The following is a 14,159-nucleotide window of genomic DNA, read 5'->3' as shown; positions in this document are numbered from 1 at the left end:
GCAGCACTCTTACCCGTGCAGTGAAGTCCACGGCTGCCGCTCGGTTTAACAGCAACGTGGCTACGTTGATATTTCCATAGTGAGCAGCTATGTGGAGCGGAGTGAAGCCACTCTGGAAAGAAAACAGAGCAGACGTTCAACTGATTCCTGCCGGCCCCGTGTCTGACATGTTAATACCATAACTCTGCCCAGATAAAAACCAGGAAGCAAAATATGCTGCGGTCCACATTCCATTCTGTACTAGGTTTCTTTCCGTTAGTGCCAATTGCTCATAGGATTTCAAAGAGATGCCAAACTCACAGGCAGAGGAATAGCCAGGAAGGAGCCAAGGGTGGAGACTGAGCCATTTTAGTAATCCAGGAGCAGAACTACACAGAAGCCAATGTTTCCAAAAGTTAAAATAGGGATGACAAGAAATATCTTGATAGCTCAAAGAAAGTTCGATTAGTACCACTGTTTTACTATTCATAGAATTGTCCATTGAAACTCTGTCAAAATTTAACTTGTTTTATATATTCAATATAGAGTCAAATTAACAAACAGTAAAAGCCAATTTTAATGATGAAAGCAATTTGGGGGGAAGAGGTACTATTACAATTGGTCTTGAATCATGGTGAATGCATTTCATAAAGAAATCGACAAGCTGGTCTCTTTATTAGCAAATGCCTACTCGATAACCCATTTTTCTGGATTATTCATACCAAGGTCATTTTACTTCCTTAAAAAAATGCTAAAACATGCAGCGATTCACTTAGTCCCCAAAGATTTAAACCTTATAGGAACTAGATGCATTTCTAAATTGTTAGCAAGCTTCTCAGCCATGCTAGCGATCTGACTGACCTCTTGTCAAGGGTGGGTCATATGGGTCCCCTTCTGAGGTAACTTTCATCTTGCTGACACCACTGAGGGTAAGTCATGCAGAACTCTAAAGAACCAATCCTAGATGAGTAGAATGACAGGGTTGTCTGCAGCTTTAGGTATAGCTGATAAGTTTCTCAAGTGTCAAAACGCTTCATGTCACAGAACCCTATTGAAACACCCTTAAGTTTCAAGGCTTCCTCATACTTCCTTTCAAACACCAGGTTCAGCTGCAGAAAGCCCTGGTAATCAAACTACTATCTTCTCTGGCACATGCTACTTTGAGGGCGGGGGTATAAAGCAGGTATCTAACCTACAGAAGGCAATGCAAAGAAGAAGGGAAAGAAATGAGGTAGCAGCACTAAGAAATGGGAAAATGATGATGCAGATATAGATCATATGTACACGTATATACATATATATACCTCTGTTGTTCTATTCACCACCATCTAGGTTAACACATTTGGAAGCAAAGAGGAGGAAAAAATGAACGGTTAGTTTGCTGTCAGTGATAATGGATGGCAGAAAGCTCATGACAGCTAAGTGATGAGGATGAAAGCTCTGATGGAAGCACAACAGGCACAGAAAGAAAGCTAGACTGAATGAAGGGCTACACGATGGCCTATTCCAAATGCCACATTTCCTTCACCGAGACTTGAAAGTGTCTAGACAATGGGAGTTGTTGGCTGGGACCCTGGCTGCTGGCATGGCTTCCACAGCTGATCAATACCTCAGTGCATTGCCTACCGTCTTAGATAGCAACCAAAGGTTTATTTTGTGCACACTGTGGCTAGCATTTTGTAATTCTTCACCTTGATGTTTGAGCTGACGTGTTAACTACATTAAAAATATATGTTCAAAGGAAGGACACTATTGGGTACGTATCGATGGATTTCTTTTGAGGTGGCCTCCTGTTAGCACACATAGGGCAGCACCCACAGTTCCCTCCCAGCTTTAGATGCCAAGGGCGGGGGACGTGCCTTCAGCTGGATGACTTGGGCGCTTGATTTTATTCCTTTCGGTGCAGTTAAGTGTTTGGCATAAGCTCCAAAGGGAGCCCAGGCATTCTTCACATTTGGGTGCCTAACATAGGATGCTGCACGAGGGGCTCGTTTCCCCAGTCCTCACCTTCGACTCCACATCCGCATTGTTGTCATTCTGCAGCAGCAGGGCGGCAGCTTTCGTGTCATCTTTCCGGGCAGCGATGTGAAGAGCTGGAAGACGCACTTTTCCTTTCGTGTCGTTTTCTAGCAGGAGTGACACTACTTGATCGTGACCTTGTTGCAAAGCTACTGCCAACGGTGTGAAGCCATCCTGCGAATAGATGGATGGGTCAAGATTGGTCCCTATGGATATTTTCTTCTTAATTAACAAATAAGAAGGTGACTGAGTGACCAAGTGTCAATTTTTTGTTCAGGGTTATTAAAGCTGACATACTCAAGTAGACATATATGTGGAAAGAAATTTAAAACTACACATATACCAAAGCAGGAAATAATTTTAAAATTTGTAATAAGTTTATGGATTTCTTTCTGTGGAAAAAGTGGGTAAATTTCGAAAGTCCTACCTAAAGAAGAAAAAGATGGCAGAATTTCAGTATCCATAAAATAATCGCAGCGAAAACAATTATATCTCGGGTTAAATCCAGGCAAATTTTTCAAAGGAGTTCATTTAAATAAGCTGTAAACATTTCCACTGCTAATTTAAAACTGTTTCATCCAGTACCTTGTTGCCTAGCATATCCTGTCTGCTTCATCACTGTACCTTGTGGCCTAGCGTATATCTGGTGCTCAATTAGTATATGTGAATTAATGAACTATACTCACTGCTGTTTTAAGAAAGATATACATGAAAAGACTCATGGCTTCTCTGACCAACGAAAGAAGGGATCATACAAAATGTGACTAAAGGCAATTCAGACATACACACACATCTATACATTGAGTCTTCCCACTGTATGGCCCTGGGACTTGACAAAGAGAAGACAGCTACAGATTTCACTGTGGTTAATTAATTTGTGGATGATCTGCTGACTGTAGAACAGATAACACAGAACAGAACATCCCAGGACTGGCTCCCAAATTTTAATTCTGCAATGCTTTCATTATCACACACTCAAAAGAACATTTCAAAATTATTTTTACTTGACAACTGGCAAGTAAGTTACTTATTATTTTATTCGGGTCATGATATTTTATATCTGTAGTCCCTGTGGCACAAATCAAGGGCTGCTCTAATGGAAGAGTGCTTATAAGGCAGAAAGAAAAAACAGAGTTACTTGCATACTCATGTCTTGTGGGTTTTCCTAAAAGACCACTTTCACCATTGTATTCCTTGCTGGAAAACACCTACCACTCCTACCACTTATTTGGCTGAATGCAAATCAGCACATTTATATTCAAGGATGTGTAAAATATTGGCCCCAAGCGCCTAAGTGACAGTATTGCCCAGGCCCTTCTCGTATAAATCTTGTATAAATCTCCATTCTCCTTACTAACTGTGGACGTGCGGACTATCTCCACCCTGGCATCTGAACTCAGGCTATTTGCTGCACCCTGAAATGTCCTCCTCCTTGTTCTGCATACACGAATTCTATCTATGCTCCAAGCCTCAAGATCTGGCTGAAGTTCCACTTGCTCCTTTCAACTTTTCCAAGAAGACCCAAATGAGGAAGAGGATGAGCATTAGTGCAACCAACCAGAAGGACATTCCCTGCAACCAAATGTAAGACAACAGAGAAAGGCTGGATACAACCTGGACGTCATCAAAATGATATCACAGGTTACACTTAGGGACATAAAGTTTAGAGTGTAATTTAATGTTATGGGAAAAGGAATCTACATAACCGTGTAAATATATGATCTCATTTTCATTAAGATAAATGTGTGCATTGTGAACATGGACAAAAAATCTGGATGAATAAACAGAATGTTATCTCTAGGGAAAATTAACCGTGGCTTTTTCTTCTTTTTGCTTTTTATTGTACTTTCTCATTTATTTAACATATTACTTTTGAAAAAAAAAAAAAGAGAAAAATACATTTTAAAAAATGGAATGGTGAAAGGAAAATTGTGTATTAAGAGTTAACGTTGCATCTCACTTTTAAAACCTGAGCAAAACCTGAGGGGTAAAAATGACAGCTCACTTCTGTTCTGCAGCAAAATGAAATGGGTCCATTTCCACTGATAGGAAGTTCTCAATCCACAGGGCCTATACGTAAAGGAAACTACCTTGCACCAGAAAATCAACTGCAGCTGAGACATTAGCACTGACAAGGATGTGCTTCCTGCACAACCCAATTAAAGACACAAAGCACCAGCCCTAAGGTGTTAACAGCTAAAATTAGCAGCTCTAGATTTTGTTTCCAGACCAAGTTTAAACGGTTTGGTTTGCTCTGTACGGTTATTCTTAAGAGAAAAATGCAAGCCGAAAGGAAATGTGCTAGGAGCTCCTTGAGAAACTTCACTGCCTTGTGGAGTGTCTGGCACATAGTAGGTGCTTAATAAATTGCTTGTGCCATGTAAGTGAACAAATACATTTACCTCATGCTTCAAAATTTTGATTAGCGAAAGAAGGAAGATAGACGTGGAAAAGAAGGAAGATATAAACGCAAAAGACATAAATGCAGTACACAGTAACACAGGAAAGGTTTCAAAAAGCACAACCATGCCAAAGACTTGATACGTATATACAAGGTACATATGGAAGAAAAAATGTATTGACGGAACTTGGCAATATCACATCATATAATAAATTTAAAATCCTACTAAAATTTTTCCTTCTAAGGAATCCTTTCATTGCCCACTACTGTTCGTTCTGTAAATACAGACTTCTGTATAAATGATACCAATATTATTGCAAATCGTAGTTAGAACATTGTGTGAATGAAACATCTTATTTCTTGCTGTTCTTTTTAGTCTCTAGTACTAATAATCCAAAGGAAGAGATAAAAATTCAGTCAAAGCTTCAAATAGCTCCAGATAATCAAATAGATGTTGTTTATATAGTGATGTGCTAGCACCCTCATGAAGACATGGATGTGATTTGTTCTTAGAACATTCATTCATTTATTTTTTAAAGCTACCCAAAAAACCCCCCCAAAAACCTTTTGAAATTAATATAAAGGAGTAAAAAAAAATCTATCTGCATTATCTATCTATCTATCTATCTACCTATCTACATATCTATCTACATATCTATCACCTATATATCTATCTACATATCTATCATCTACATATCTGTCTACCTATCTAGATATCTATCATCTACATATCTATCTACATATCATCTACATATCTATCTACATTATCTATCTATCTATCTATCTATCTACCCACCTACCTACCTACCTACCTATCTTCTTGCTAAAAGACTGAATTAGTTGTTTGAGGATCTCATATAATATTTCTTTTTACTTGGTTGTAATGCCTCTTTTGGGGCCTTGAAAGCTTAAAAAAAATTGGAGAACTCAGTGAGTTACTGATAATTAGCTGACAAGTTAACTCTAATCTATTAGCAGTTAATTGGGCTTATATTCGCTTCTAAAGGAGAGACACTTGATGCTCTGTCCATTGCAGCCTGAAAAAGAATACTACCTGTCCCTCACAGATGAAAACAGTACTACAGAATTGCTGTCATCAGGACATTTATATTATTTCGTTTTTCCATCCAAAAATGTGAATGGGTTTTCTCTTCTACAACAACCACTGCTGCCCATTCTCCCTGCAAAGCATGATGAGACCTGCGCTTCGTCGTCCTTCGGGGACTCACTCAGGCTACCTCCTCCCAGTGTGAGGATGGGACCTGCTCGACGTCTACAAATGTTGGTTCCTTTGTTATTTCTTACCAAGCTCTAAGGATATTATTGTTTAAAAATACATTCTCAAGATAAAAATCACCAAGACAACTGAAGGGTATGAAGTGAAAAGTAAGGTTCCCTCCTAATTTTCAGAATAAACCATTGGTAACAATACTCTGCGGACATTTTCCTGTATCAGTACATAGAGTCTTATCTCCTTGTTAATAGTGCAGAATAGCATTTTACTGTCTAAGTAGAGCAGTATTTATCCAATGACTTCCCCATTTGTCCCTCCTAGTTTTTAAAAAATTGTTATTACTAATCATATTGTTGAGCTTCTTATATAATAACTATTTTTTTTGCATTATCTTCTAATATATGTGACAGAAATTCTTTGAAGTGGAATTGCTATGTAAAAAGGTGTATAAATACTAATTTTGATAGTTACTGCTTCTGCAAAAGTGTTGCAACCAATTGTCAACTTCACCAATACGGTAGTTAAGTTCCAATTTTTTCTACCCCTTGAATTTCTTCCTCATCCCACGTGCAAAAGACTAGATCTCATTCTTTATCTGATTAATAAATTAATATTTCTTTGACTATGAGGGAGGGTGAGGTATTTTCATACATTTATGGTCATTTGTATTTCTTTTTGTGTGAACTGCCTCTTCATTTACTTAGTGGTTTCCCTTGAAGGCAGAATCTCAAAAACTGGGTGAGGTTATATGCAATCCCTGTATTGCCATCTTTCTTGTGCCATTCAGGAAATACTTCAGAATGAAAGTCAGAGGAGTGGTATTATGAAAGGGATAACCCTATATCTGTTCTAATTCATTATTTTGTTAAAAATAAAGAATACTCAAACATTGGTCCTTTATTATTAGCAATAGATTTCTAGTGATACACTTTACAAGGGATCACAATCTTCCATCCAGATTAGTTTAAAAAATAAACTGTATTACCTAAAACAGTACCAGTGACTTAAATAACTTTTTATTTTTAAATAACTCCTCTATTCATGACTGCAAACGTTTTTTTTTAGATGCCACTTTTATCTAGTATTTAAAAATGTGTACTAGTTTTGTTTAGAAGTGTGAGTTTAATTAGTTAACTTTAGAAATATATAAATCCAATCATTATAATTATGCTAGCTTAAATTTGGAAAAAAACAGATTTAAAACTTACGTTTTATCACAAAAATATTTCAAAACAGTGGCTGCCTTTGAGGCAAAATTGTAAGAAGCAGATAAGTGTTCTCAAGCAAATATGTAAATAGTAAATAAATAGCTCAGTTATAGGGTAGAGCCAGGCATTTAAGACCAGAAAGGGTATCTATGCAATAGAAGATTCTTGAAAGACTAAGAATAGAGTTTTCTAATATATTTCATAAAAACTTGCGAGCCCACACATTAATATACAACTGCAATGAAATACCAGTGGGACAAATTCTCAATTTACAGCTTCAGGTTTATAAAATGCCCTATAAACATGTGAACTTACGCATGGAAAGAACCAAAGTGTCTTACCTCCGTGGCCAGGCTCTGGCTTGCACCATTGTCAAGGAGAAACTTGACAACTTCCAGGTGGTTCTCCTGGGCCGCCATATACAATGGTGTGAAACCATTCTGCAAAATAAGAATTAAAAGGTTTGTGGCTTTTTAAAGCAAATCTACCTTTCCACTGTACTGATGATATTATATATTCCAGGAAATCTCACACATAATAATTTTAATAATACTTTAATATATTCATATTTATTAGAAAACCTAAGCACCATAATTTAAGCAGAATGTATAATTCACAATTATACTTCCTAATTCATAGTTTGAGTGTGGTTCATTGCTACTTGTCTAAGTATAATTCATACCAATATATCCACTTTAGATAAATATGTACATTCATTTAACCGTCAACTACTTACTGAGTGCTTACCACGAGTAAAGGATTTTACTAGACGCCATGAGAATATGCAGAAAAATACATTTGGTCATTGTCCCAATGAATCTTTTTTTATCCCAAGCAATAATTATTTATCTTAAATAAAATATGTAATACTTTTACATAAAATTAAACACGTGAAATAGCTCCTACTTTGGAAAGAATTTATATTAACTTCATACAGCTTCAAACTTACCACAGATGGGGTGACTTAGAGCAAAGGAAAGAACACCAATTTGAAAAGGGTATATCTTCAATTTTAAAGTAGAATTCTATTAGTAGTCTACTTTTTATAAGTTTCCTTCCTTGCATTTTTTGCAAAGACGTGTTCAGAATACATACACACACATTCATATATTATATATTCTACTGTGCATCTTTGTCTGAAATGTGCCCAACTGCCAAGGAACTTGGAAGCAAATGAATACATACATCTTAAGCTTCTTAGTAAAAATATGTTGCATATATGTGTTTGTTCTTTAAAACAATGTATTTCACATCTATGAAATACTGTAATATTTAAAAAATCTTATTGTAAGATATATACACCAAAACAGGTATTTTTCAAACTATAAAAAATTCTCTTTGAATAAGATTTTCAGAATTCAGTTCTGTTTAACTGAGTGATCTGGAAATTTTGTTGTTTACATTATACAATCTCAAAGAATAAATATAAATACATTCTAAATTAAATGTTACCAAATATTACTCAAAACTTTGTGATTCAAAAGGTTTAGGTTAATTATTATAAGTATTAATTACTATATGATGAATAACATAATTCAGCCTCTGGTAACCTCACTTTTTTGGCTTATACCTCAGAATTAGGAAGTTAAAAATATTCTTGATAAAAGTATTATCACATAACAAATCTACCATAGCATATATACTTTATTCATCAGAGAGTTCCTCTATTCTACTTATTCTATTTTACACATAAATGTAATAAACTAGGTTATTTGGTTGCCAAGCTCAAGATTAGAGACACCAAATTAGAGGCAGTAGAATATGACACAGTAGTCAAGCTTCTTCCTTTTAAATTATCTACCTAGTAACATCACTAAGTTCACTGTTGCTTTGTTCTGTTATGCAAGATTTTATCAATTTTAAACACGAAACATGGAAAAACTGCAACCCAATGTGTGTGTGTGTGTGTGTGTGTGTCTGCGTGGGTTTCATCTCTGTCACTCTTCCCAGAGCTATGAAGGAACCTGAAAGCTGTTTAGGATTACCCTTTATCATACTGCTATTTTCTCATTTTCTTATTTGACCAAAATGAAAGATTGTTTAATCCTTGGCTGATTTAAATATCTCTTAACCGAAAGAAAGGAAAAATATTAAAAATATTAAAAAGAAAAGAAAGGTGAAAACCAGCGTGGATTTTTATCACTCTATGAACTGAGTATATATCTTTCCACATCACCCAAAATTTCCAGATGGAAGATTCAGATTTTAGGAGTAAAGTTCTTAAGGAAAAATTCCAAAATGGGTGTCATTCTCTCGGACAGAAATATCAAGTAGATAATATATGTCAGTGGATTCTCAACTTCAGGGCAGAGGTCTGCTGTAGTTCAAGTTACCTAAGAAACACTGGTTCACCTACAAATGCCTGGTTTCTAGCCCAGTGTACCTGCACTGTTCTGGAGGAAACCTGCCAGAACCAAACATTTCATGACCCCTGAAGGAAACCCAAAACTAGGCACTGAGGTTTACGAGCTGCTGTTCTTACAGACCCGGAGCTTCCAAAGAGTGGTTCTTAAGAAGTACAACTTTTAGATCACTCCGTGTGCCCTTTTCACAATGGCAGAGAGTAAAATGTGTACAACTGGAATTCCTGAGAAATAATACGTAGACACGGGTCACAGCAAGATGGGGCTCTGTAGTGAATAGTTTCCACAATAGCTTTTCCTCTTGTTTTTTGAGTGCTTGCCATTGTACCGCTATTACCTGAAAGCTGGTCATTTTCTGACTGGTCACATTCTTTCATATTGTTTCATTTTTATGTATTTTTATGGATATATAATTCACACGCCAAAAAACTCACTCTTTCAAAGTGTAAAATTTAGTGGTTTTTTAAGTCTGTTCACAGAGTTGGGCAACCATCCCCACCATCTAATTCCAGAACACTCCATCACCTCAAAAAGGAACCCTGGACCATTAGTATTCATTCCTCATTTGCCCCTCCTCATGTCCTCTGGCAACCACTCATCTGCCTTCCATCTCGATGGATTTGTCTGTAGTAAAAATTTCATGTAGGTGGAATCATCCAGTACATGGCATGGAATGGTCTCATTCTACTTCTGCTGATCATATTGACAAAATATTTTTGGTGAGGCCTCCATACTGGAAATTTCAATTTTATACTGGGTATTTGAGTGTGTGTGTTTGTGTGTTTATTTTGGTCCCTTCCTTTGGCAGTATTGTTTCTATTTTCTTTAGAGGAACTACATCTTCACGGATGTGTAGGTAGGACTTGTCTTGGTTGGACTTTGAAGTAAACTGGCCTGCCCTTCTTCAACCACAGGTGGATGCACGTGCGCCACGGCTCTGCTTGCTCTTCCACGTCTATTCTACGTCCTTCTCAATTCTCTTTTCTACCAAATCTCCCCTCCCCACCCTCGAATGGCCTGTAGGGACTGTATCAAAGGGCAACCTTACCCTTTAGCTTCTGATTAGGTTCTCTCACTCCGACTACCTCGTTTCCAAAGCTTTCTGAAAGCTTCTTTAGCCTTCTATTCTATGGGTTCCTCATATAATTCCAAATTGCTGAAGTTACTTGGATGAAAGCAATAGAAACTAACACTAATTAATAAAAATTTCATTTATTGGGAAAGGATCAACAAGGCGTGAGAACACATACACACTAGTTATGGTTCTAGGAAGATAATTATAAGCATCTTTTTGAAAGAGTGAACAAAAATATTACCATTACTCTCTAGTGCAAAGAGGGTTAAGGCACAAGTAATCCGGTGTAGATGACCTAGAGCTGTAATGATTTTTCATGAAATAGTACCTGGATTGGGAAGATGGTAAGATTTCAGAAAGAATGTTATTTTTCTCCTAAGAGAAAAAAGTACATCACTGGTTTTACATTAATTTCCTAACTTAGGAAATTTCCAAAACAAAGAGCTGACCAAAAAGGAACATATGGGTGGCCCAATTTACATTTCCTTTTCTGCAGCAACAATACACTGAATTCTCAAAAGGCTCAAGACTGAGTATGCTTTTTGACGTCTGATTTTATCCAATATCTTCAGTATCTTCTGCTCTGATTATGGTGTTATTATAAGTATTGTGGTGTTATCATAAGTATGCAAAGTTGCAGACTTATAGTTTTATAGACAGTACTGAGGCATGCTACCTAATACCCACTAAAATAAAACAAAATAAAATAAAAATGAAATGAAACAATATATATAAAATAAAATAAGGGCTTAAATTTCATCCATGAAATTTTATCCATCCTAGTTTCCTCCAACCAAGCCTTCGTATATCATAAAGTGCTGTTATGAATTAAAATGTTAACGGCATGGTGATATATTTGTACTGATTTACATATGGTACTAAATTTTGTGAAGGTTGTTTACATCAGAGATGTGCTATTAGTTTAAAGGTCAGAAAGGCTCTATCTGGACCACACCCACTGTCTGACTTCATGAGGACCTGACCTCCCCCCCACCCCACAGGAAACATTAAAAAACCCAGAAAGACAAAGGAAGTATTGGTTTAATTAAAGGGTCTTGTCTTTGTTAAAACCACTGTGAAAACCTGTCAATTTAGAATACTTTGATAGTTAAAATATTATATGAAATAGACTTTGCTTCTTTATAAACATAGTTGGTACCTTATATTATGGAATAAAGACAGAGAAGGAGAAAAGCGTGAGGGATGTCATTTGACATGGCAGTTTGAGATTTTTCAAGAGCAAACACTGTTAATCATTGTTGTATTTCGTATAAAGTATTAAGAACTTAGTAGAGTTAAGAAGTTAGGAATCATAGTAGAGTTCTTTAAAATCACAATTTAGTTATCTAACCCAATTTCTTTCTTAGGGTAGGCCTAAATGATTCCTGGAATGTTAAGTAATATAAGAAAGAGTTAACGAACTTATTAAGACCTAAGATCAAGGCAATGACAAGAATTATTACAAGAATATCCACAAATTCCTAGTTTATAGAGCCTCAGTTCATCAGAACTTGATATTGTCCCATGCCACTTCTATTTTCAAGGAGAATTTTTATATTTAAGGAAGGTGAGGGTCTCTCTTCATGCTGTTTCTTGTTGGCTATTAAATATTGTCTATAGGATAAAATTTCACTTAGATAGGGATACACTTTCTTGAATAATAATATTCCTGGGATGTTTTATGTTCTGCCACCAAATGGAATTTCATTGCATTTCATGGCATTATTGCTTGCTGTTCTTTAAAGTTCCTTTTGAAAAGTTGCTACCAGGAATTATCTTTGAAACTCCCTTCTGCTGCATGGTGATCTCATTACTTATTCTGTCCACAGAACGATGCGGTTCAGAAGGCTTCTGGGGGCAGGTGTCCAGAGGAAAGGGGGGCAGGTTTTCTGTCAAGTGGGTGGCTGGGTATTCCAGGCACAGCTGCAAGGAACAGGGAATTTCACAGCCCACGTTCTCCTTCCACACTTCATCATCAGGAGAGGAGGTGTATACATTGAAATCAAATATGGTTAGGATTTTATTTCGACTACAGCTTCTTCCAGACACTGCAGAGAAGGTTTAAAACCATGCCTCCTCTGAACATTAGTCATGAATGTGTATAATGTTTAAAAGAAGGGAAGGCTAATTTTTCCCTCCCTTGGGGGGAAAATAGGAAAATGAAAATGGACTAAAGAGTTTTCCCACTATCTCAGAGCTTAACACTAGCTATTTTCTAAGTAAAAAATTACAGGGGCATTTAAAAATAATTGGTTGAAAACCATAATGCTCCTCTTGTGGTCAGCTGGTCTGTATTTCTCTTCAAGTACCATACTTGTCAATATTCAACTTTATATCACTCCTTTCTGGAAAAGCTTTATTACTGTAAGTGAGCTATCAAAGGGAATCAGCACAGGTGGCATAGACCATGTAACAAATGTCCAACCACAGGGAACTAGAGGTTAGACCAATTATACAAGAAATCATGTGGTTGGAAGTACAGTGCCGTTTCTTTTCCACGACACTGTTATTCAATGGCATCAGAGCTTTCATCGCTACAGTGGGAGTAACAAGGAAGAGAATCACTACAATTCTGTGGACCCATAAAATATAAGAGGCTCCTGTTATCCAAAGATAATCAGTACTGGAAAAGACTGAGGAAATCAAGTGCATTTAAAGTGGAGCTCAAAAGGCCGCAGTAAATAATGAAAAAAGTTAGATTGAGACTTCATCTTGAAAGAGAAAACCAGACATTGTAGAAAATGACTTTATATGATTTAACAAAAGGTAGGTTACAACTGCATTCATGTACAGGTTCTCAGAGTGAATGAAGACTAAACCAACTATGATTTTGAGGGAGAAAATGTATGATGTTCTTCCAACAAAATTACATGACGGCTTGACGTCCTTCACTTTTTATTTTCAGAGCATAAGCAAAAAGATAGTCCTTTTGCAAAAACTACTTGGGAACCAAAGGCCTCACCTAATTTTTTTTCTTCATTTAATCTTTTGATTTTCAAATCATTCGAGTTTGAAACACCTGTCAGGAAATCATCCAAATTCTTCACACAGTCTGGGCAACTACTGCCAGAAAGTCACAACCCCACAGCAGTCCTCCAGCATCACTTTCCCTGACTTCATGAAATCCTACATCTTTTGCAAAACTTGCAGCTTTGTTCTACAGTCAATGGGTTCAAAATCTAATACCCTGGGGTAGGTACTGACGAACCAGGATAGATGTCAGCCTTCAGCTGGAAGGAATGTTTGAGTAGGGGCCAGTTTTAACAATGGTCAGGTCCTTAGAGATGATCACACTAAGTGAAGTAAGTCAGAAAGAGAGAGAAAAACACCATATGATGTCATTTATATGCAGAATCTAAAATACGACACAAATGAACCTATCTACGAAACAGACTCACAGACATAGAGAACAGACTTGTAGTTGCCGGGGAAGTGGGGTGGGGGAGCGACGGGCTGGGAGTTTGGGATTAGCAGATGCAAACTAGTATCTACAGGATGGATAGACAACAAGGTCCAGCTGTAGAGCACAGGGAACTATATTCAACACCCTGTGATAAACCATAATGGAAAAGAATGTGAAAAAGAATGTATATATATATGTATAACTGAATCACTTTGCTGCACAGCAGAAATTAACACAACACTGTAAATCAACTATACTTCAAAAAATTTTTTAAAAATGGTCAGGTCCTAAGTGGATATTTGTACGTTAAGATGATGTTTGCTCTTCTACACAAGCTCACATCTGTGGGGACATGAATAGTAATGCATAATTTGGATAATAAGGACCTATATTTTTAGAACAATAAAGTGAACTTAATTTTTTTAGACTCAAAGTCTGCCAAATGATAATCTATTGGTATTTTCCTTAGAACTTCAT

General features: G+C 36.7%; 1 protein-coding gene across 11 annotated transcripts in view; it reads right to left on the bottom strand.

Moving 5' to 3' along the window:
* The window catches only part of ANK3 (ankyrin 3), a 562,075-nt gene that overhangs the window by 94,762 nt on the left and 453,154 nt on the right, over window positions 1-14,159 (bottom strand). For all 11 annotated transcript variants that reach the window (XM_082407428.1, XM_082407432.1, XM_082407425.1 and 8 more), the window contains 3 exons: window positions 7,183-7,281; window positions 1,987-2,172; window positions 14-112 (listed from right to left, as the gene is read on the bottom strand). In XM_082407428.1, coding sequence (XP_082263554.1) covers window positions 14-112; window positions 1,987-2,172; window positions 7,183-7,281 — 384 coding nt within the window. The remainder of the gene's footprint in view (window positions 1-13; window positions 113-1,986; window positions 2,173-7,182; window positions 7,282-14,159) is intronic.

This window comes from Balaenoptera borealis (assembly GCF_965194805.1).
Source record: "Balaenoptera borealis genome assembly, chromosome: 10".
In the NCBI taxonomy this organism is placed as follows: domain Eukaryota; kingdom Metazoa; phylum Chordata; class Mammalia; order Artiodactyla; family Balaenopteridae; genus Balaenoptera; species Balaenoptera borealis.
This window is presented reverse-complemented; position numbering and strand designations above follow the sequence as displayed.